At 46.6% G+C, this 14,365-nt stretch overlaps 4 protein-coding genes across 4 annotated transcripts; 1 reads left to right on the forward strand and 3 right to left on the reverse strand.

The window, feature by feature from the left end:
• Nucleotides 1-770: 770 nt before the first annotated feature.
• N7478_011554 (uncharacterized protein) lies at nt 771-2,101 on the reverse strand (the record flags this gene model as incomplete). Its single annotated transcript, XM_056927768.1, has 2 exons — nt 771-2,012; nt 2,066-2,101. The coding sequence occupies 2 exons, from the start codon at nt 2,099-2,101 to the stop codon at nt 771-773; spliced, it is 1,278 nt and encodes a 425-aa protein (XP_056774816.1).
• A 3,588-nt stretch (nt 2,102-5,689) lies between these two features.
• Nucleotides 5,690-6,456, reverse strand: N7478_011555 (uncharacterized protein; the record flags this gene model as incomplete). The annotated part of the gene is made up of 3 exons (XM_056927769.1): nt 5,690-5,888; nt 5,942-6,240; nt 6,286-6,456. 3 exons carry the CDS (start codon nt 6,454-6,456, stop codon nt 5,690-5,692), a joined length of 669 nt encoding a protein of 222 aa, XP_056774817.1.
• Nucleotides 6,457-7,119: 663 nt separating this feature from the next.
• On the forward strand, nt 7,120-9,832 carry N7478_011556 (ATP-binding protein; the record flags this gene model as incomplete). The annotated part of the gene is made up of 8 exons (XM_056927770.1): nt 7,120-7,613; nt 7,663-7,766; nt 7,816-7,934; nt 7,984-8,812; nt 8,863-9,049; nt 9,098-9,170; nt 9,225-9,644; nt 9,692-9,832. 8 exons carry the CDS (start codon nt 7,120-7,122, stop codon nt 9,830-9,832), a joined length of 2,367 nt encoding a protein of 788 aa, XP_056774818.1.
• Nucleotides 9,833-10,646: 814 nt separating this feature from the next.
• Nucleotides 10,647-12,884, reverse strand: N7478_011557 (uncharacterized protein; the record flags this gene model as incomplete). The annotated part of the gene is made up of 1 exon (XM_056927771.1): nt 10,647-12,884. The coding sequence occupies one exon, from the start codon at nt 12,882-12,884 to the stop codon at nt 10,647-10,649; it is 2,238 nt and encodes a 745-aa protein (XP_056774819.1).
• Nucleotides 12,885-14,365: the final 1,481 nt, after the last annotated feature.

Consider the following 14,365-nt stretch of genomic DNA (forward strand, 5'->3'; position numbering starts at 1 on the left):
TTGTACGGTTTTGTCATATCTGCCACAATCAAACCATCAAGCCACTTATTCCCAAGTCCCTGCATCCATGAAACCTCCACCTCTAAAGTTGCAAGATGACCCGGCGGTAAATGATTGGCTAATAAGTTGCTCCTTCTATTCGATCGCATCGTTAGACCCTGCTCTGCTGGCTCGATACTATTTTGGGATGATTTTCCACGGCTAGAGAATTCTGAAGTAACGAGCTAGGTAATAACGAGCTAGGTAATTCGTCGGCATTGAAATCTACTGTTTCATTTTATCAAAATCAATTCTGCATGTCCTCCAGTGCGGGTAATCCAAAAGAGGCAACTCCGTAGTGTCCCTTTGTCGGCCCTCGAAGAGCAGCACAGGCCCTGGGGCCTTCTGAACCATCTCTGGGATTGACGGGAGTGCATCTGGGAATAATGTTCCTCGTTCCTGGGAGCCTTGTTGGTACTGGGATCATAGGTACAGTTCCTGGAGGCAGCCGTTGGTTTCCTGGGTTCAGATGGGGCTAGAACCAATGACGCCGCTCACGTTTTGAGGGTAGGTGGAGATAAGTGGAGGCAGCCTTTTCAAGCCTTGAAAGGCCCCGGGAAGAAACACATTCAGTCTAAAGCAAAGGCATCGCTCGTTCTACAATGAAATGAAAGAATGATATTCGCGTGAAGATAGATGATACGCGAAAATAATGTGGCAGGATTGAAATCCCCTTCCTATTTGTGCCCCATTTGTAGTCCATTCAAAACGATGGCTCTTAGCGAGGCAAGCTAATTCTCATTGTATTTTTCGATTAATTGATGGAGTTGATGATCATCTTGATAGCGTACCAGAGCTTCTGCTCTCCAGGTTTCCCAATCGAAATCTTCAGTGCACCCTATGGCGGCTAGGAGTCCGCCAAATAGTCCGAGAAATCCTTTCCAATCACTAAGATCGTAGCCACAACAAAATCGGAACCTGTGGATGATTCGACCATCCCTAACTATCATTGCAAGATCCGGATGCCCATTAGCTTCAAAGCATTCAGCGAAAAACTCTTCGTCCTCGCCAATAGAATTTTTGCCCGCATAAAAATCTGCAACGGGTAGTAGAACAATCGGCGAATTGAATGCCCCTGACTTTGAATCGGTGTGTGCCCACTCCCAGTCGATGATTCCTGTAATGTTGAATTTATTATCAACTAGTATTTGGTCTCCCTTCTCGTCCGCATGTTTCAAGTAAAACTTCTCGTCGTCAGCATGACTTAGAGAGCAGGCCTTCGGGGCTATTTGGAGGAGAAAACGGTGAATCAAAAATGCATCAACCGCCCGATCAGCGTACAACTCCTGTCTGACTATCAGATCCAAGATCAATTGAATATGTGCAGTGAAGTATTCTTTTGTAGAGAAATAAGGACCGAGCGCTTTCATCTTGGGACCAGAATAGTCTGTCAAAGACTCTCGAGCGAATGGTCCAATATCATGGATCCCAGGATCGTACATGGAGCCGGTCATAGAGAAAGGATGAGCCTTCAATTCCATATATATATCTGCAAGCTGACTAGTCACCTTCTTTCTTTGCTCAGGAGTGGCAAGCGACCATCGCAAAGAATTCCCAGGTAACTTTTCCATGAGAACGTATCCAACGCCAACAGGGTTCTTTTCACAGAAGTTGTAGTCGAACACTTTTGGCACTGGGATTGAAGTCGCACTCAAAAATCGCAGAGTTGAGACTTCGCTGCGCAGGATATAATCTCGCAATTCTGCTGGCGGAGAAGTGACATTGGATCTCCGAATTCGCGCTAACCAACTGATTCCATCGTCAAATACTAGTTCAATATGATAATTCATCCCCCCCATAACTGAGCTCCGTGTTGATCTGTCATATTCAAGTTTTTGTGGTATGGAACAAGCGAGGCCTCCTCGAAGAGCTGAGGCTCGAGAGGTGAGCGCAGAGACATTGATTTTATTGATGAGGTTGGTAATCTCATCGTGCTCGGCTTCCCTAGCCGCAGGGTCGTATTCGGCTTCTTCCTTCACGAAGGTATCAGCATCGGCCCCTTCTTTTTTTTCTCTTTTTCACTTACCTCCCATCGCGGACAGGTGTGGTAGCTTGGTCCCATGTGTTTCACACATAGATGACGATTGCACAAAATACATTCACCATGTGTGCGAACGGAGGCTTTGTTACAATCTTCAAAGTCACACAGCCACAACATCGTTTGCTAATCCTGTCCGAGTCACATGAAAACAGGTTTGCTGGTAGGGCGATCCGGGCTTCTATTTATGCGCCTGGCCTTCATGAATGTATCACGTGGGTTTTACTGGTGTATCACAAGGAAACCCACACTACGCGCACCGCCAATTATCGTATGACGACACTTCCTTAGTTTCTGACTCACCGACTTTAGGTTGAGTTCGGCTTACGTCGTATGAAAGCCAATTGTGATGGTTGCCGAATGAAACTTGGTGGCGCTTGGTCGAAGGAATTGATAGGTTGTACCCCTCATTTTGTGTGACTGTCATGCATGGTCAACGCTCAAAAAATGACCCATCACAAAGAGTTTGTACATACAGAGAATTGAGGGGAGAACTTAAAAGAGGATTTTTCGCAGTCGAATCGACAAAAATATTACGATCTCCTTTGGATTCTCACACCTGCTGGAAATTTTCTCATACGTGCGAAATCAAGAATCATGCCTAGCCCTGCGATCAGATGCGTGAAAGAAGGCTGCACCGACTGGGCGGAGAGCGGGTCGAGATATTGTACCACGCATAGTATGTTGTCTACGTGGACTTGTTGCATTAGTACATACTGATTCATATAACATAGAATGAGAATTTCGATCCGAGCAATAGCTCAATTCCGCATATGTGGACCTTGAGTGGTTCTAGCAAGCTGGGATGGTGCTGATGAGGAATGCGAGATGGGCCGAATTGAATGCAGAATGTTGTTGTTGTTGTTGTTGTTGTTGTTGTCCCTAATACTACTGAGAGCCTTGTTTTAACATGACCGGTCGAATAAACCTGCATCTTTGCTAAGTATTGAGAGTTCATGTACTCTTTGTGACTAGCTATGCATGGTGGCAAACTCTGATGTCTCGTATATTATTCTAAGTACAGCCGACCGTCAACCACCTTGTCTCCATTTGAATGTCCTTTCGTATTGCACAGCTCCTCTAGTTATCCTACAGCCCCTTGTAACTTACCTTATTTGTGGGGCATGTTCCTGAGAAGGTAGCACAATCATGTTGGTTTGTTGAGTTCGAAATAGGCATATGGAAATGGTTGTTTTTCTTAGGCTTATATGCATATGCACATGATTCCAGCAGCAACAAAGCTCCTGGGAACAGGCATTATGCTCCTGGAGCAGGCCCAGGGCCGTTGTTGTCCGTCCAACATCCACAAAATGAAGGCAGTAAGGCCATATTGATGATATCTGAATCTGAAAATTGAAAGCTAATCGCCTGAGGCCGACTCGTCAAAGACAGACTACTTGTTATGTTGGCTTCGGATTTGGCAATAACGTCCCATGTCTTGATTGCCGCCTACCATTTACATCATGTCACTTTCAAATACCATCCGTGGTTGAATTTCACCCACGCAGACCTATTACGGAATGCTAGAAATTCTGTAAATACTGTGCGACCGGGGACATTATCAATTGCACGCACTGGAGAGCTTGCATGAGCGGATAAATCTACAGTTTGGGAATCTTTTTAGTCCCTCTTTGAGGAGCATTAGCGCTGGCACATTGTATCTGTATATTGCGGATGAAGCTCATATCCCTTCCGGCCACAGCCTCAGGAGAATCCTCAATGAGTTCACTATGCGACATGCATTTCTCTAAGTGAAAAAAGAAAAAAAGAATAACAAGACGAAACCAGGTAAAGGAGTCTTTAGCAAAGGATTCCTTCATTCCGGACAGTGACTGCGTTCGCGGAGCAAGTAGCACACCGCCCAGAGGTTATTGAGCGTGTCCATGCATTGTCGATATTCCGAGGCTTGCGTGGGTTGAAATGCAGTATTACTGCTGAATTGAATTAGATTATAATCATTCAATTATAAATCATGCATCAGGACACATGAGAGCAGCAAGACTAAAGAGAGACGAAAGTCGTATGACTCACCTTTCACCTTTCACTTTCACTTTCACTTTCCTTTTCCTCCACAACTGCCGCAGATGAAACCGTCCTTTATTCCAGATCCATTACAGTCAGAGCAGTTAGAATCCATGACGGGTTATTGCTGTTGGGTAGGTGACAGAAGGAATAAGAAGGGAGATCTTGCGAGAGTTATTCATCTGCCCAACTCTGTTGAATCAGAAGACCCAATATTTTGCCACTTCTTACCGCCAACATGTGGACAGTGCAAAACTGTTGTGATTGGTAGACGTGGTGAGGGGCCGAACAGTCGCTCTTATAAGTTGCTATGGGCCTGCCTCCCGCTTCTCGCTTCGCTCCTCTCTTTTGAACGAAATGGTGACTGGCGACTTCAGCTTGCAGCGGCAGTGTCAAACCTGCTTAAAAACTTTTCCAAACCACGTCGCACTGTGCTCTCATCTCGAAGTGTACAGAGTTAGCTCCATACAACCATTGCACTACTTATTTTCTTTTGCTGACTATTTAGGTGGGAGAACGAGCCCTAACCAAGGAGATAGAAAAGTGTCGAACACATACAGCCAAAGCTTACGATCTGAACAAGCTTTGTGAGCGCTGTCAAGTACATGCGACACTTGCTGTGGACACGCACGATTCCAATAATGAAAGCGATGACAATTCAAAGATCGACGAAAACAATAGCACCAGCCGAATTAACGAAAATCGGAGACCGGCAACTCGTGGTTTACGAAACTGTCCAGACGCTGGCTGTGGGAAGCAGTTCAAGACCAGGAAGGAGCTTTTGAGACACTTCGAACTCCGTAGGCTGTACCTATTCTTGAACAATGCAATATGCATCATTCTCTGACCGAGTATTTGGCCCCAGATGTTGACTGCAACGAAGTATGCGTGGAGTGTTTCCGGCGTTTCACACACGTGAGTGCTTTGATTAAGCACGCTCAAACTCACAATTATTCGTCGGATAGGAAACGATCATTTATGCTAGGGTTGTGCGACGACTTACACAATAAAGCTATTTTGGAAATGGACCAAATGATGGAAGTGCTGAACAATTCGACCATTACTCCTAATTCGGAGACCATGAAAAGAAATTTTGAAGGGACAAGCCTTGACCAAGATCTGACCTCTTCGAAAAAGGTAAAATTACGGCATCATGATGAGCAACGTTTGCTTGGTACGATGTCTGGCACAACAACGCACGGTATGGATTTAACTCTACTGTCTGGGTTCAAATTAAGCTGTCTTTTGACGTGGAACGACAGTTGAGCTAGAAGGCCCGTCATTTCCTTCCGAATGCCTAGATATGCACCCAATGGTTGATGAGGACGTCTTTGCGCCTCTTTTGTTCCATGGCTGCCCTCAACAAGCAGCAAATAACTTCGACCCGCCATTCTTTTTGGAACCCCCACTAGTGTTACACAATGCACCACCAGAATTGGATGGTATCAGGATGTGTGATGATATGACCGGGCCGTTTTTTGAATCGACGCCTCACTTGCGTGGGAATTTGAATCAGTGGGATTGGGAGGACGGAGCATAACAGGAAATTAGCAACCGCTACATATAACTAAAACAGTTGATATAGACGGATCATTTCCTTGCATCATACTCAAAGTGAAATCCAATACTTTCGCTTTCGTTTTGCAACTCGGCGACCTTATGTAGTATTTGGGGCGTGTTTGGAAGAACAACTTTAGCCCATTTTGTGATAACATCACGCATCGCAAATACTGTCGCTATCGGAGTGCCTTTCCTAATTTCGAATGCCACGCGAGCGTCCTGGATAGTTCTATTTGAGTAGTTAGAGGATGCAGCACAGATATGATATTGTGTTATACTCACATGCCACCCTGCTGGAAGATGATTTCTGATCCTTCAGCGCACTTCGTTGACTCCAAGGCAGCATATGGCACCTCCCACAAGCCATTAGAGGCATGAACACCTGGTAACTCGTATGTATGAGAGCGGTTGAAGAAGACAACCTCGGAGCCCTCACCCCACAGTTGAACGACCAGAACATGTCGACCCGCCTTCTCGCCCCCGCCTCTGAACTGAAAGATGTGCCCCGCGTCACTGTGGAATTTCCGGTATCGACCAAGACTGCACCAGGGAAGGAAGGACTCAAGAATCGTTCGTACGCGCTATAGTTTATCAGCAAACGTCTTCAAAATCGACAGGTAACAAACATTATCTCTTAAAACATGAAGTTTACAAAACTCTAGGCCTTCTTCAGACAAGCAGCTCTTCGGCCCCATGTCCAACAAAGGTGTCCTCAACTCCGGGTCTTTCTCGCAATAGAAGCCAGAGTTTCGGATTGCGTTGCTCGCATTCTCAAGGTCGAATGTTGTTAGTGCCATAAAGGAAATCTATGTTCAGAATTCCAACATAGGATGCAGTTGCTCGGCTGGTCTAAGTTGCCCCTCCCCTTTTCGGATAAACTATTTTCAAATGACCGATTATGTTCCGTGTAAGCCCGGCTTCATCCGATCTTACGTCCAATCTTACCCCCTCGCTTGGGCCCGTTTTTACAAGGGTTCTCAACCAGAACCCTGGCAAATGCAAAACCCCCTCAGTGCGCAGGATCATCCTACCGAGTTCTGACAGGGGTGCTGGCTTGTGTCCCTGTACCCTGTAGCAATGCTGATCATTGACAAGGGGCTCCGCCCGCGACCCCAGTCACTGAACGATAGTCTCGACCAATTCGACGTCTTTTAGAAGGCTGTAGACCAATGCCATTCTGTGAATGCACGAGCAGCTCGTTCGATCTAGAACCTCTGACGGGTCAGGAAATTATGTGCATCCGTAACAGACCCAAAGAAGCTGCGACGTAATCGAGACCCAATCTGCGCGGTACTTTTGTTCGGGATTTTGACCGGGTCAGGGACAGGCCATGAAGATATAAAGGGAGCGACCTTTCGTGTTTAGAAATTGTTTGTTTGCATTCATATCAGCTTTTGAACTTGCTGCTTCTCACTTTCTTATTCAATTTATCATAAATTCCATCCTCTATATCAAGCAAAATGGCACATGTTGAGAATAACACAGAACCCTATTTTCCCGACCATAATATGGCATCGAAAAAGTCTATATTGCCTTGTTCCCAAGCGTTGACTCCACCAGACAGCCCATTTGTGGCCCATCTTTTTGTGGAAGATTTGAGGCACCTCCTCGAGAGTGTGCTCTCCGACCTCAAGGCGCCTTCGAACACCCCCTTGTCCCAGGAAATTCATCAACCAGGACCGGATGCGATTGAATTGCAGAAACTGCTAAAGACCTTTCTCCGAAATGGAAAATCGCTTGGGGTGGCCGAGGCTGCCCAGTCTCCTCTGGCAAGTAATGAAAATGAGGCAACCGCCTCGGTGGTAGACGAAGCAGATCTCAGTTCCCCAATTTGCACCACTCCGGATGATTTCAAAACGTTCGAGAAATGGGCATCTGACGACCAGGACGAAAACACTCAGACAATCACAGAAACCCGGGCGTCATTGCTAGAGTATAAGAGAATTTTGGAAAGGTAGGGTATCTATTCGGTTGTGACTTCGGCTTGGCTAATAACAAATCAGATGGAACGAAAAGTCGTGCAAATATGAAATCGTCGATTCCGAAATGATCAAAGGCGATGCTGACCGCTTTGAACAATACATCTTTGTTGTCCGCGAGCGCCAAGGTATGTACGTTGGATGTGACATCTATGACCAAGACTAATTTTTCCAAAGATCGAAAGTCCGAGCAGGTGACTCGATTCATTGATGTGAAATCCGTAGCGTTATGCGATGTCCTTCGAAAGGTACTGCAAGGCGTAAGAGCGGTCAACATGATAGGAGACAAGCCATCCGTAGGTGATCCTCAACCAAGTCAACGGGATGTCTGCTGATGATATAAAGATTGAAGAAAGCATCCTCTTCCATTTCCTTCCTGAATTGAGGCAAGCAATGGAAGAGTTGAGATTTCAACCAGACAGCAGCGCTCAATGTTCAAAACATCTAAATCTACTTGTCCAATGGGTAACGGAGTCAAACGCTTCTGTTACACAGAAAGTGTCTTCACTGCTTGCACAAGCCCATATCACCTATGACCTCTTGTGGGCGCTTTTCAAGCCCGGTTGTTATGTTTTCACCAAGTGCCTTGGCACCGGAAAGCCGAGGTGTGTCGTGTTCGATGCCGGGGAAGAATTCACACGAGACGGCGTGACATACTACAAACTTGAGACACGCTACCTTGATCATGATGGCGAAAAGTTTGGTGAAGCCGGGATGGCCTTGGGTATCTTGAAATATCGGGGTTCCAAGCCGATTGAATCTCTGGATGCCTTCCCTATTCACTACCACCCGGATCATGAACGAGTGCGTGAAGAAATAGTTGGGACCGGTCGCAGATTCCAAAGCTTGGTTGGCAGGCACATTCGAAAGTGTGACGGAACGGCTTTCATCATGAAGGATGGCGAGCCTATTAAAATGAATATCACCAGCTGCGTAGGGGTGGATGCGGCTTTTTTTAACAACATGCAGCCGAATTACTCACGACCACGAGTTCACGATAGGTTGGCTCCGAAAACAAACGGGTTTCAGATTATCAGTTTGTCCGATGAAGATCGAATGAGAGATATGGAGAAACTAAGAAGCAATAATACAGATCTGAATCAGATGAGTGAAGAAGAGTTTTTGATCTGCTCGCCAACTGTGTGTGGGTTTAGCTTCCAGGAGAAACTTTTCAGTGAGACATACAATGCACTTTGGGAAAGACATTGATTGACTTGTGATTAGTGGAATTTGCAGTTGATGACTTAAGTGACATGCGGTGGTTTCCGGAGTCCTTTGACTGCCTCAGCATCCCGCATACTTCCAAGAGATTACTCTTATCGCTGGCAAAAACTCGTTTAAGCCGCACACCAATGATTGCATTTGATGATTTCGTCGCCGGAAAAGGCCGTGGGCTAAACATCCTTTTGCAGTCAGTGACCAGGAGCCTAAAACATAAATAACACTACTGACTTCATAGTGGCCCGCCGGGGGTTGGAAAGACTTCGACAGTTGAAGCCGCTGCAGAATACTTCAATTTACCGCTTTATTCGGTAAACTCCTTTGATCTTCCAGCATACAAAGACCGAAACTGACTGAAAAACTAGATCTCCGCCGGTGAACTTGATGTAGACCATGGTAACCCAAACGCTCTTGACGTGCAACTGAAACGCATTTTCAAAATTGCAAAACATTTCGATGCACTGCTTCTTTTGGATGAAGCGGACGCATGGATGGATCGTCGCATTGCCTCCTATGGGGGTCACAATCGCCTGGTCACTGTGATTTTGCGAAATTTGGAGTATTATGAAGGCATTCTCTTCTTGACCACAAACAGGGCGGCTGAATTTGACGAAGCAGTTCTAAGCAGAATCCATCTCAAGATCAAATATGGGGAACTCCCGAAGAGTGCCCGCCGAGAAATCTGGGCATTTTTCCTATCAAAAGCAAATACTCATCAGGGTCCTGCTATTGTTAGCGATGCTGAACTGCGGCGCTTGGAATCTTTGGCTCTTAATGGACGCGATGTTAGTAATCCCTGACGATTGGCTTTAATATCAACTTACACTATTAGATCAAAAACCTCACATCTACGGCACACGCATTGGCCAGTGACGCAGGTCAGCAAGTTAGCTATGACCATTTGCAAACAGCTGCGGAGGTCAATGAAAAGTTCTTGAAAGAATTTGGACATAACGAGGGAATGTATATTTGACCAGGTGGTCTTCCTTTCTGTGACAAAGCATCGACAGTTTGAACCGCAGGCCGTATACGAAAGCCTTTCACAGTGTTCCCTCCCCTCCTTTTTGCTAGTACTAAGTTTAATTCAAATTGAAAGGTTTTGCTTAATGACAATGATTTCCATTCTGGTTCCATAGGGCAAATGTGCCATTGAATGCGAAACAGATGACGTAACAACATATTTTTTGGATTCAGACGGGGCAGATTCTGGCAAGCGGGTGCGCATGGTCCGGTTGATCATTGAAGAAGACTTGACGAGACATGCGCAGAGTTCATTGGACAGCCTTTCTTTCCGAGGCCCTTAGAGTCCAAACACATTAATGGAGAGGCGAGGCTGATGCTACTGGGTTCATATCAATTTGACCATCATCACCCAGACCAAGAAAACCGTAACGGTTGCAAAGTCGCTCGCCAAGGCGAATGAAGCTCGAGTCACCTAAATATGCTTGTAGTTGGCTGCGAAAACAAGCAATAAATTTGCAGCAGAGTTTGGGAGACAGCGCCCCGTTGATGAAATGTATGTTTGTTCAACGCAAGGTTGACTTGACTTTGATTCCGCTTGAAGAATATCGAGCATGTCACATATGATCGCAACTATGCGACAATATTATGGGAAATTTCCGGATTGAACATTAAGAGGCATAATCACATATTTGATATCTGACGTCTTTCCACGTCAACAATTGTGGCTCGACTGGCTTGGAGACACATCCGCGCTCAAAGAAGGCAAAGTAACAGCATTCCAAGGCGAGTACAGAAAAAAAATCAGGGACGCGAATCTTCCCGTCTCAAGAAACACGAAAACGTTTCGTAGGTTCTGTCTCTGTTCCACATTGACGTCGCTTTGCAGCTTGGAGTCGATGTCGATTTGGCCGATATCCCAAAGTAGTGCGATGGAAGTCGATGATTAAGGCCCGTCCTAATTCCTCATTCCAAAGAATATTGTCACGCCGAAGATCTTCATGGACAATTCCCAAATGTTTGATTTGCTTGTAAGACTTGCGCATCTCTTCGCGAAGCCAAGGCGACAGCTCCATCGTTGATGTGCTTTCCCCACCCCAGCCCATGACGAGCATATGACGAATCTCTCCAGCCCCATGAAGAAAATATATTTTTGCCAAGTCAATCGTACCCAGGAAAACAGGCACAGCAGACCCTTGAGCTTTCTGCAGAATTTGATACACCTGCGCTTCCCTGGAGACTTCTTTCCACAATCCAGACGTGGTTCCTTTCCCGATGACAGTATAACCATATGCAGCACAGGTCAATTTGAAGGGAGCACCATATGAACCGCATCTTCCAAAAGGTATACAGCGGTCAATGTTTTCGTCCAATTCTGTTTTAAGCAGGCGCAGCAGATCCTCTGAGGTGATGAGATGTCTGAAGCTATCTTGGCCCCGACGATGAACTCTCACATTTGGACAACGGTCATCCAAGGCACCTCCTGTCTGCAATCCAAGCAAGCACCGCTGTGTGCAAAATTGCGCATTGTGGCGCCGTGTCTGACTGGCTTGGTTGTCTCTGGATTCGTGACGACCGGTAGCTTGTCGGGTAGACGGCGAGGACATGACTTGGCTGAATCCACGTTTCCGTCCCGTTGCGTTCGGATCGGAATCAGATATCTCCGGCGACTGGGAGCGGCGTTGCTCGTCAGGAGGAGCACAGGTAGCTTGGGACCTGGTGGGCACCCGACGACCGCCTCCTGTGGGCGAATCCGGTGGAGATGATGGCAGCGCGTAAGATGAGCCAGATTCTGGACTCGGGAAATCTATGGTTGTGCTGTCCGAGTGGAGGACAATCTGCTGTAATTCTGTATTAGAAAACTGAGAACGAGTGTGGTCAAAATTAGTCTCCCATGTACGAAGATGAGGTCGCACAGAATTCCTCCACTCCTGGCCGCGCACAGGTGAGCGGAAAGCCATCAAACACAGGCATAGAGTCCGTGCAATGGAACTTCTGGGCTGTTGGAAAGAACCTCTGTCTTCGGAATATATCTCACTGTTAGGATTACAAAGGAAGTAATAAAGTGTGCTAGGATCATCGCGTGGGACGCGGAGCAGGACACGGGCGATCCCGTTGGTCACGTAGGAATACTCGAGCCCCTCCTGGATCATCACATGATACTCCTGAACAAGAGCGGAGCAGGCAAGTTTCGCTGCGTTGTATTTCAACTTGGCTTCCTGGTCCGTGGGTATCTTATTTGATCGGACCAAATACTTCCATAAGTCCATTGGTCGAAGTCCGGTTCGAAGGGTTGCGACGGGAAGCTTGTGCGGGGGCTTGTACTCGACACTTGTTAAAAGGTTTTTTGTGACGCCATCGACGCGATGAATACAAAATTGATCAGGCCTTGGGTGTTGTATGCTTGAAGGCTGGCTCGCTTCCGCCTCAACAGCTGTGTTCGCGGTCAAGGAGTTCGTATGATTGCTGAACTGAATGCCATCGCCGAGGCCGAACTCTTCGCGAGCAGCGGGAATGTTGCACAACGCCTGTATTATATCATAGACGTGTTCCTCCACAGCGAACCGCTCATAAGCCTCCAGTTCTTGCTCGCTGCTTATAGGTTTGCGGCAAAGTCGCCTGCCCAATCCTTCTAACTCATGCAAAGATGAGAACAAACGCGGCGCCCCCCCGGGTGCCACTTGTAGGTAGTTGCATACGGACCTGTAGAACTCCGACTGTTGCTCTGGGCAGTCTGTCCAACATTCCAAACGTGTCGGACAGTATTTTCCAGTGGGCTGAGGGACTTTACCGCTAGTCGAGCGAGATGGTGTCTCAACCCTCAACGGTCGGGAGAGCAAATTGTGAGAAAGTCGCATGAGTTCGATGAAAGCAGTTGGTCGAGTCTTCTCCTTCTCTCGGGTTCCTTCCTCTTCTGCCTGGCGCCTTCCTTCTGCTTCCTGCTTCTCGCGCTCTTCTGCCTGTTCTCGCGCTCGTCTCTCCTCTTTTCGAGCCTGTCTCTCCTCTTCTCGCGCTGTCTTCTCTTCCTCGAGCTGACGTCTTAACTCGGCGATTGTTTGTTCCATCTTTGACAAAAGCAATCTTCAGCAAATGGTTTAATGATATGAAATAGAGGCCAACATGGCAGGGGGTCCCGGCTGTTTGACATGGGAAGAATCTGAGGGGGAGACCCGCGTTGATGTTTACCAGTTATCCCGTGACTCGAGCTTTGGGTGCCTCAGGCACCAGCGCTTTGACCGTTCGTCTTGGCTACTGACTAGTCAAATTGGTGACTAGACTGGCTTGTTAGCACATTTCTTGGTCTCCAAAAAATCCTTGGTTCCTTCACCGCGTCAAGTTTTAATTGCATCATCTACAGAACCAATCTTTACCATCATCCAGCCGCCCGCTGTACATATTTTCTTTCCTTTGTGATCTTGCTAAGAACGTACACGAACCATAAAGTCAGCGAGAGGTCTTGAGTATAGTTAGGATAGGCTTACCCCGTTCATCCTCCATATGTCATACGAATCACTTCTTCTTACCTCAACCTTTGGAGATGAAATTCCCTTTCGTCAACTTGTCAACAGAACCCATGGGAAGTAGAGAGACGTACCTGGCGTCTGGTCGAATACAACCTTTGAGCAAGATAAGTGAATTGTCGCTGGTATGCTTTGCAACAATTTTCTCCTGGATGGTACAATCAAGACTGGAGGCGGACACGTTATTTATAGGCGCAGGGCCTGTTTAATGCTTGACATTTCTAAAGAGGTCATCAGTTTTGAGCAGTAATGTTTCCATCAACTAAAGAGCTGCCGGTAGAAATAAAATGGTAGAGCAGCTGTGTTGAAAGCCTCATATTCTTGCATTCATAAATTTCTTTCAATCTACGTGAGCGGATATTTCTCCCGCATCATACTAAAAATAACTGGCTGATCGACGGGTCTTAAGAGTAACTGTGACAAGCCGTTTCGCATACATCTTAAAATTGTAATTTATTTTAGTGAGGTGCCTCTTTCCCTACACTTAAATCACATCAATATCAAAGATCAGTTTTAAGCTGTCTGTATCATCTTTCGATGTGCCTGCCGATTTTAAACGGCCTATTTTTTTCGAAGCGGCGATTTTTTTTTTGAGCGGACCTGCTTTAATGATAGACTTAATTTTCACAGGTGCAGATTTCGTGGGATTGGTAGTAATAGACACGCAATATGATGTCCTCTCATTTATGAGGGTATTTGATTGATTTGATGCGTGTTCTATTTCCATCAAGCCCCACTCTGCCCCACCAATCGCTTGCGGTACCCTCAAAATACTGAGCCATCATTATTATCGCTCGCTACGTTAGGTGGAGCCAACTCCGTGGGAATTCCAACCAATCTCAGGGGGTCTACGTCTGCGTCTGGGAACTGTACCTGCACATCTGGGAGCAACAAGGCTCTTGGGACCTACTGTTACATTCCTGGACTCGCTTCAGCCGGTCCTGGGAATCTATAGCAGATCTGTCAGGGATATAGATGAGGCATACACGCTAAGCCCAGAACGTGGACCCACATGGCGCATCTGG

The sequence above is a fragment of the Penicillium angulare genome, assembly GCF_028827245.1.
Source record: "Penicillium angulare strain IBT 27051 chromosome Unknown utg000008l_segment0_segment0, whole genome shotgun sequence".
In the NCBI taxonomy this organism is placed as follows: Eukaryota; Fungi; Ascomycota; class Eurotiomycetes; order Eurotiales; family Aspergillaceae; genus Penicillium; species Penicillium angulare.